The following is a 9,130-nucleotide window of genomic DNA, read 5'->3' on the forward strand; positions in this document are numbered from 1 at the left end:
ATAAAAAACTCCATAGTTTGACTTGGCAATAGGTGTGTCCTCACCTTCAAATTATAGTAATTATAGGACACTTCAAGTGCAAAATGGGGACTGGCCCTCACAGATTGCTAGCCTACCATCCATCGGGGCTGTTGCAGCGGAAGCCGTGTTCGCACTACATAGGAACTTGGCCTTGAGGCTCCTTCTTTAGTTTCAAACTAGTTTTGGAAGTAGGTAATAAGGGAACAGTGTGATCATAGGTTCTTCTAGAAAGTTTTTATTGTGATCTCTTATTTTTATACCTAAGTTAACAACTTTCCCCAAAGGGATGATGATACATAATCTTAATTGTAAAAAGGACATATAATGTACTGATAGCATCTGGCTGATAGTCACTGATTGATTGTCTTAAATAAAAATTAGTTAAGAGGCTCTTCTTTTCCTTTTAATTGCTGGTGCTGCCACCAGACCAGCCCTTCACTCCTACTTCTTATCACACGAACATGATCTGACTCTACACGCTGACCTCTCTCAAGAACAAGATGCAGGGACTTGTTCTGGATTCCCCTGGACAAATAGAGCTGGAATATTCAACAGACTGGGCCTCAATTTATGAGGGGTTTTTCATCATTTCCCCTTAAATACAGACTATTAGAGCTGGATTACTAATCCAAGATTTGTGTTTGCTTTCACGGCTGCCATGCCCCCCAGCCTGAGGACCACCTTGGCAAAGCCAAGGCTTCATCATAAAAGGCTACTGGGCAGAGGTCTGTCTCAGACTTTCCTTCCACAAAGGACGGGGGCAGTCATCCAGGAGACAAAAGTCCTTTCAAAAACAAACAGCATCATGTACCCTGCCGGCTTCTAGAGCCATAAACACAGAGCCATGACCTCTGCTCTTCTGAAAGGACCTGTCTGGTCCCGGCAGACGGGGCTGATGAGCGGCTGCTTCGGCCTCCGGCTCCTCGGGATCATCACGGCACATCCTGCGTTGCTTGGTGCCCCAGGGAACATGCCGTCTGTGCTGCCTGTGTCACGTGACCTCTCCGAATGTGCTACATCCTCGCCAGAGAAACCCCTACGCTGGGGTCAAAATATTATTTTTCTCTGATGTGTGCTGATGCTTCATTTGGATGTGCTTCCACAGTGGGCTCTGGCTCCAGCGGAAGAGATGGTGGCTTTGTGAGATGGGAAGTTCCTCCAGCACCTAGCAACAAAACAAACCACTTGGATTCCAGTGCCACGCTTCTCAAAGAAATCACTTATTGTCAAATTTCAAATGGAACCCCTGTATCTTCAAGGACCAGTGGGGACTGTGATGTATTTTTGCAGCTATGAAGTTTTACCATAGCTAAGAATTAAAGCGACAGTCAAGTTTGTCTCAATGACTCACTAAAAAAACCTTTACCTGCGCCATGCTGACTTACGCGGTCTTGCTTTAATTGTCATGCTTTAGCAGAACAGAAGGTGGTGTCATATATTTCTAAACTTGAATACTGTAAACCATCCGACGAGGCCTGTTCCCTACGACACAACTTGCCTTAAGGAAGCAAGTGCCCGTTTGGCCAGCATATGGCTTTTTCCCCTTCTAGGAACTACTACTTGGACATGTTCTGAGTCTGAAAAGTGTCAGCCTCACTTACAGCGGTCATCTCTCTATTGGCACATGCAGCCTGTACCCACAAGGACTCCATGGAGCTGTGCATAGCCTCCTACCTGAGGGGAGCTTCCTGTATGCAGCTGCTGAAGACATTGCCTGTCCTAGAGCTTGATTAGAGCCCAGGGGCTGCTGCAGACTGGCGGCTTTGCTGGCTGAAGTGGTCCGGTGCTTTGACTTGGTATCTTTAACTGGTTTCGTCCAGACCAGTGCCTCCCCGACCTGGAGGGCAGCTCCCAGCTTCTGGGCCATGTCCACCATCTTGTGCCCACATGGGAAGAAAAAAGAGTCACAGATATCACTGGCAGAGTGACGCCTACCCACCTCTTCCACCAGGGAGTTCATCTGGAATTCTGTCTAATGGTACTCGTATTTGAAAGAGGAAGTATTCATTGCAAGGAAGTCATTCTCAAACAGCAGAGAACACAGATGGCCCTCAGTGAACGGCAAGGGAGCGCATATAGGATCTCAAAACCTAACAATTCAACTTTGGTGCCTTATAGAGCTCAACTCCTGCCTTTCCCACATGAGGAGAAGTGAGGAGGAGCTGCAAAGAGACAAAGACCTCATGGCAGTTGTATTATCAATAACATAACTCAGTAAGCCTGAACTTCCTCGTACTATTTTCTTCTAGGGAAGTGATTTCTGAGGCTATTCCTAATTGGAGATTTCATGCTGCCAGGAACATCAAAGCCAAAACAGGAATGAACCTCTAGAATACCTTATATTTTTGGATTATTTGGGCTTGACTCAGAAGCCTCCTGGGAGCTAATAAAAGACAAACCTCGGAGTCAAATTCCAGAGAGCTGCTGTCCTGCAGCAGGTGGACTTTCTTCTCCATCTCTTGATACTGGGCCAGGGCGCCCTTCTTCTCGCCCTGGTTGTACAGCAGCACAGCGTAGTTCAGGTTCACTAGCGGGTTACACCTGTGGCAAATGGAATCTGTGGGGCTCAGGCTCTGCAGCAGTGTCATTCAGAGATCTCTCTCTTTCTCTCTCTCTCTCTCATTACACAATACACAAAGACTGTCTTTCTCTATTCCACAGCAAAGTAAGAACACACATGCCACGTGGACCTTTGGAGAAGAATCAAGGAAGTAACCACCCAACCAGCAAAGCAAGAGGTATTGGGACCAAGTCTGATGTCTCAGCCCTCAACGGAGGCCACCAGGTCAGGTTTGGAAAGGGGATCTCTACCTTGCTGCCTGGCAGTTACCAGCAGAATAAATCCCAGGAGAGTTAAGTTGATCTTAAACTAAATCCAGAGTCCCATCTGATATTCCAGCTAGCCCATGGCTATCAGCACCCAAAGCCCACTGCCAGCTCCTTCTCAGCCTCCTGCTAACTTGGGGCTGGAAACATTTTCTCAGAGAGAGCCAGTGTCCGTTCCCACTGAGCCAGTGTGCTTAGGGACCACATCCTTCCGCAGTCAGGCACCTCCTACCCAAAACTGGGCTCTGGCGCCACCTGGTGGCTTCTGAGATCCGACCCGTCCCAGTACCACTCGTGAGGGAGCAGCGTACTTATCCAGGCGGACGGCTTCCACGTAGGCTCTCTTGGCATTCTCTGGGTCTTCCAGATTGGTCAGAGCCACTGCAACAAAGAAAGTGGGCACCGTGGTTGGAAAGCCCCGTGTGGAAAACAAAAGGAATGTTTCAAGACCACAGCTCATTCAGCCCCCAAACTGAACTCCTCCTTTGCCCTCTCAGCTCCTGGCACCACCAACTTCGGTCACCCAGCTTAGATGCCCAGTGTCACCTGCTTCGACGGTTTCAGGCTTTCCATTTCTTCCCCATGGCAGTGTCCCCACCTGCCTCCATCCATGTTGTCACCAAGCTGCCAGGCATCTTCCTGCCTTATAAACAAATCTGACCGTGTCACCAACCTACTTAAGAATACACTGCCCATAACCATGATCTTTAAACTTTTGTAGAGCAACAGAACACACTCTCCTTTGTAATCAGCATTTTCTGGAAACCTGATGTATAAAACAAAGGAAAACAGAGCTGTTCTGAAAGCCAGGCCCACTCCACATCCCCACCAGCTATATACTCAGCTCTACCAGACACTTAAGAAGAGATCTAAGAATATGGCTAGATAACCTCGGCCTCCAAGATAAAAGGCCAAAGTCCTAGCATTCTGCTCCTGCCCCCCGCTTCACGTGGCCCCAGAGCAACTTTCCCGACTCCTCCCCACTACACTGCACAAGACGACCACTCACTCGGCGCAGGACACATGGTGCGTCCGTGGCTGCAGGCCTTTGTTCCCACACCTGCCGAGCCAGTGAGTTCCAGCTTAGCCTTCAAAATGCAGCACGAAGGCCAGCTCCAGTTTGGGAAGTTAGAAATGCAGCTCATGCCTTACAGTAGGGCTATCTGTTCACAGAACTGAGCTCGCTTTGTATTCAGGCAACCCCCAATTAACCACTATTCACTTTGCTTCTGCAACTGTTCTCTAATAAATAAGCACCCCACAATAATAATAATAATTAATAATCACCACCACTACCTGAAGACCACTGTCAATGAGAATATGGAAACTGCTTTTGGGGGCGCCTGGGTGGCTCAGTTAGTTGAGCGTCCGACTTCAGCTCAGGTCATGATCTCATGGTTTGTGGGTTCGAGCCCCGCGTTGAACTCTGTGCTGACGGCTCAGAGCCTGGAGCCTGTTTCGGATTCTGTATCTTCCTCTCTCTCTGACCTTCCCCTGCTCATGCTGTCTCTCTCTTTCTCTCTCTCAGAAATAAATAAAACATTAAAAAAAAAATCCTTTTTTTCAAAAGACTGCTTTTGGGCTTACACTTATTAAGGCCAGTATGTGGAGAAATATCCCCCAGAAAGAATATGAGTCAGTACGTTAATGTTATAGTAACACTCACACTAATAATAATAGGCCACTGATATAATGACAACAAAACCAATAGTTACTATTCACTGGTTATTTAACTATTATGTAATCCTCCCTTGTACTAGAAGTATATCTAGTAAGTAGTGGAAGCGGGACCCTTCCTAGAGCCAAGCTCTTAACACCTGATGGTATCTGGAATTTAGTTGGACTCTCGCTCTTTTTTTCTCCACTCCTCTTCTTTATATAAATGGACTGTCAGCCAAGGGAAAACAACTGGTAAGGGATGAACTAGGGATGATCTTGATTTTAACCTGTTGGTCTCTGAGTGAAATGCCCCCAGGCTAGAAGCAACTAGCTATTCTGTCATCTTTTTCAGGCTCTAGGACACTAATCTAGATTCCTGTGGGATCTGCAAGGCAGGGGCTTCTATGGGACATTTAACCACTGGCCTCTTATGATTCTAAGTCCTTTCCCCTCCTCACAGACCACAAAGGGGGTTCTCCACCTAAGTGTCTCTTACCGGCCAAGAGCATGTAGAGCTCCCCCATCTTCGGCTGGAAGTTGATGGCTGCACTGAGGAAATGGAAAGCTGATGCGTACTGCTGCATGGTCAAGTGGACAAGACCCAAGTTATACAGAATCTTCCAATCGAAGGGTGCCAAGTAGTTGGCTCGTTTCAGGCAGCTGATGGCCTGCAGGAGAGATGGGACACGAGATGAGAGGCTGGGCTAGGCTCGGCAGACCCAGTAACTCGCATGTACGAACACGAACAGGGAAGGTGGAGAGATACTCACTGCCACGTATTTCTTCTTGCCAAAGAAACACATCCCGATATTATTCCAGAGTGGAGGACTTTCTGGAACGGCACAAGCTACAACTCTGTACTTGGTGAGGGCAACGTCAAAGTCCCCGTGCGTCTGCATCATGCTGCCTGCTGCCAAGATGGCCTGAAAACACAGGACATGGACAGCTTGTAATTCGGCTGTTCCCAAATGGCTATAGCGGTGAAGTAGACATTCTGGGTGTAGATACTCAGCAGGCCCATCAGCATAGACAGGACATAAAAAAACTTCTTACAGGGACACAGAAGACATATTCAAGCTACTGGGACAAATGCTGGTGACAAATGTCCCCACACCTCACTGTGGCTTTCTCGGCACAGTCCAGAAAAAGAAAAGAGAAAATATCAGTGACTCTACCCGGCTCATTTGTTTCCTACCTCTGGTCAAGGAAGTCAACATTTCAGAGAGTCAAGGCCCTTTAAGGAAAAACCACCTTTAATCTGCCCCCCAGCACCCCCTACTTGGTAGCCCCAAGTGCTCTAAACAATTCAGAAGCTCCTGTCCTTGGCCACTGAAGGTACAGCTCCTTCAGCCACCAGATAGGGTGAGCGAGCTTCAGGCCTCATCAGGCCGGCCCTTGCACCTGTCCAAGGAAAGGGATCAAGATGGGGAGCTGACAGAGTCAGGCGAACATGCCTTCTGTGACTTCTCAGACAGGACTGAGTCTATGTCTGTCATCAAATCCGTTCTGCGTCTCCCTCCGTCATGTTCATCTTCTGCACGATCTTCTCAGCCCCAAAGTCATATCTGGACAAGAGTTGTCATCACCAATCCATTAAGAATCCAGAAGCCATGTCACCAGAATGACCTCTGATGGCAGTCGTGGAGGCTCTGCCCTGCTCACTTCCTAAGCGGCACACAAACCCCACGAGCACTACAACCTCACTCTCTGCAGAAGTTATAGGCCTGTTATAACGCAGGTGCTCTTTTAGAAAACATGAAGCAGAGCGCTAACATTTTACAGCATCTTCAGATAAGAAGGGCCACGTCTATTTTAAAATTTGCTAAGAAAAACGTAATTGCTTAGGTATCCAAAATGCTCTCTAGGGCCAGATCGCCCTTGGCAGCACTGGGAGCATCTGAGTAAAGGCTCTGGGGTTTGATGGTCTGCAATACCTTGTAGTTGGTAGGGTCATAGGTCAGCGCATTTCCAAGATGTTCGAATGCCTTCTGGTAAATGCCGAGCTTGGAGAAAAAGTAAACCAGAGAATTACATCAGGGGTTGCTGGCAGTTAAGGAGTGGCCAACCACGCCCTGAACATGTTGAGTTCTCATGATTAAAAAGAAAACAGCTACAGATACCAGATAAAAAAAGAAAACTAAAAATCTCCATATTTGTTGATTTGTCCTCTGATAAGGTCAAAGTATCTATTTGCCAGGAACCATCTCTGCCATACTTTGCACACTAATGCCTCTTGGCAGGAAAAGGGCTGTTGGCCTCATTCCCCTGGGGCCAACCTCCCAAGCCAAAGCCCAGGGAGGCCTAGGGTTAAGCTCTGGATTCTTTTTAAAGAAAAACAAAACAGCCAGAAAGGCCACCATCGAGGCAGAGCTGGAAGAGCAGCTGAGCAGGAACTTGGGGACCTCCTGGGGGCGGGACAGGGAGAGACCCTCAGAGATCCCTAGGCCTCAGGTCCACAGGCTGATACAGAGAAGTGGAGGTGCAAAAAAAAAAAAAAAAAAATGCCATTCAAGTTCAGGAAAACTTGTAGGGGGAGGAGACTTCTTATTCTAGACAGCGCTTTGCCTTCTGTTTCCTGTAGGATCCGGCCTGGAAGAAGTGACACAAACGGCCTCTGCCTCAAAGCTGTGCCAGTGCCAGCCTGCATCAGGCTTTCTCCCCCAGCAACACGGTGCCGGCCCACTGACCGGTCATTTCTCATATATGCTCTTCCCTTAAATGGATAAGTAGCCTCAAGCAGGCTTATGTGCTTCTGATTTGAATGCAAATTACTTCCTTTATCGGACAGAGAACATCAGATGCAGAAAGTAAGGCTCACGTGTCTCGTGACCTTTTAGGAAGATATGTGAAAGTAAAATCAAAATTCAGGGAAACCACAATCCACACACATCCAAAAAAGCATTTCTAACACCAGTGCACGAATGAGTAAAGGGTTCTCATTACCTGTAAGTAGAGTAATCCCAAAGTCGTAAGAAGTTCTGTATTCTCAGGTGAGAACCTGCAACACAGATAGGTGCTCAGAGGGAAACCTGATGTGTACGAGACACAGCAGGACACCTGCGCAGTGATGCATGCTCATGCGGCACCTGGTGGACACTTCTGTGCCTCCGACTCCCCATGAGCATTCCTGAAGGTGATTTGGAAACTTCCTACTAAATTAAGTCATCTCAAGCCTGGCTACAATGTGGACTGCTCAGCAAGAAAAAAATGGGTCTTAGCATCCAGACTCCTTTCAGGACCATTTTTAGGGCCAAAGTCCTAAGAAGAACCTATGGAATATTCTGTGACTGTCCTGATTATACTGATATAATTAAAGACTAATGTTCCATAAATCAAGTCAGTCTAGAAGACACACAGCTATAGCCAATTCCCTCTTGTAGGATTTCTTTTTCCTGGTCTCACTGTACTGACTATGCCAGCCAGCCGGCTTCTCTGTGTGATTTAGGAGCCCACTGGCCCTAATGCTCTGCTCTCCATAGTAAACAAAAAGCCATACTAAATAGCCAAACTAAACAAAAGAAGGAGGATACTTAGCAGCTCTAGGAAAGAATTAGCCATTGGCTTTGGGAAGTAAACACTGACTTAAGTAAAAGATTATTTGCTTTCCCAGTCCCTCACTGATCCTTGCCTTTGTCACAACACCTAAGCAACACTGAGCTGAGATGTTGTGCCTATAGGATCATCAGCAGCTTCAACAGTGAAAATGGCAAAAGGCAAGGAACAGTGTCTCCTGCACTGGTCCTATGGGGAGACCAGAACCAGAGCGGCCAAATCCCCAACTAGAGGAAGGCTGAGCTGGCCAAACAGCTTACTCAGTTCAAATGGGTATTTGCCCTCCACTTTCTGCCATAATAAATATCCATTTTGATCACCTCCCTCCCACAAACCAACTATGTAACTTCCATGATTCTGGTGGCACCTCCCCCCTAATCTCCTACCAAAACATGACTACCATCTCCAAAGCTATGGGTCCCAGACAGCAGTCTCCATTCTCAGGTTCCAAATTCACAAGCTGTTCCCTTTTTCCTTTGGGAATTTTAGTGACTTCAGTCCTTGACAAGCCACTGGAAGAATGTCACCCTTCAGATTTATGTGAACTAATCTCAAAGAGCCAACTTTAAATGACAGAAGTCAGCGGAGCACCTTGGTTGCTCAGTCAGTTAAGTGTCAACTTAGGCTCAGGTTGTGATCTTGTGGTTTGTGAGTTTGAGTCCTGAGGTGGGCTCTGTGCTGAAAGCTCGGGCGTGTGTGTGTGTGTGTCTGTGTGTGTGTCTCCCCGTCCCCAACTCACACTGTGTCTCTCTGTCTCTCTCAAAAATAAATAATTAAAAACAATTTTTAAGGCAGAAGTCTGGGATCAAGGGTTCCACCCTGTCTCATAGAAGCTTAAAATATGCTATATTAAAGGGGGGGGGGGGGGGGNGAGGTGGGGGGGGGGATGCCTGGCTGGCTCAGTTGGTTGAGCACGGACTCTTGATTTCAACTCAGGTCATGATCCTAAGGGTCATGGGATTGAGACCTGCACTGGGCTCTGTACTGAGCATGGAGCCTGCTTGAGATTCTCTCTCTTCCCCTCTGGCCCTCTCCCCTGCTAGCGCTCTCTCTTAAAAAAAAAAAAAAAGTC

General features: G+C 47.5%; 1 protein-coding gene across 3 annotated transcripts in view; it reads right to left on the bottom strand.

Moving 5' to 3' along the window:
* Nucleotides 1-240: 240 nt before the first annotated feature.
* Nucleotides 241-9,130, bottom strand: part of BBS4 (Bardet-Biedl syndrome 4) — a 56,353-nt gene continuing 47,463 nt past the window's right edge. For all 3 annotated transcript variants that reach the window (XM_077746067.1, XM_077746060.1, XM_077746069.1), the window contains 8 exons: nt 7,450-7,504; nt 6,441-6,509; nt 5,277-5,429; nt 5,003-5,174; nt 3,159-3,228; nt 2,421-2,562; nt 1,696-1,897; nt 241-1,186 (listed from right to left, as the gene is read on the bottom strand). In XM_077746067.1, the coding sequence (XP_077602193.1) occupies nt 1,077-1,186; nt 1,696-1,897; nt 2,421-2,562; nt 3,159-3,228; nt 5,003-5,174; nt 5,277-5,429; nt 6,441-6,509; nt 7,450-7,504 (973 nt within the window). In that variant the 3' untranslated portion in view covers nt 241-1,076. The remainder of the gene's footprint in view (nt 1,187-1,695; nt 1,898-2,420; nt 2,563-3,158; nt 3,229-5,002; nt 5,175-5,276; nt 5,430-6,440; nt 6,510-7,449; nt 7,505-9,130) is intronic.

Source organism: Crocuta crocuta, unplaced genomic scaffold (assembly GCF_008692635.1).
Source record: "Crocuta crocuta isolate KB4526 unplaced genomic scaffold, BGI_CrCroc_1.0 scaffold130, whole genome shotgun sequence".
Lineage (NCBI taxonomy): Eukaryota > Metazoa > Chordata > Mammalia > Carnivora > Hyaenidae > Crocuta > Crocuta crocuta.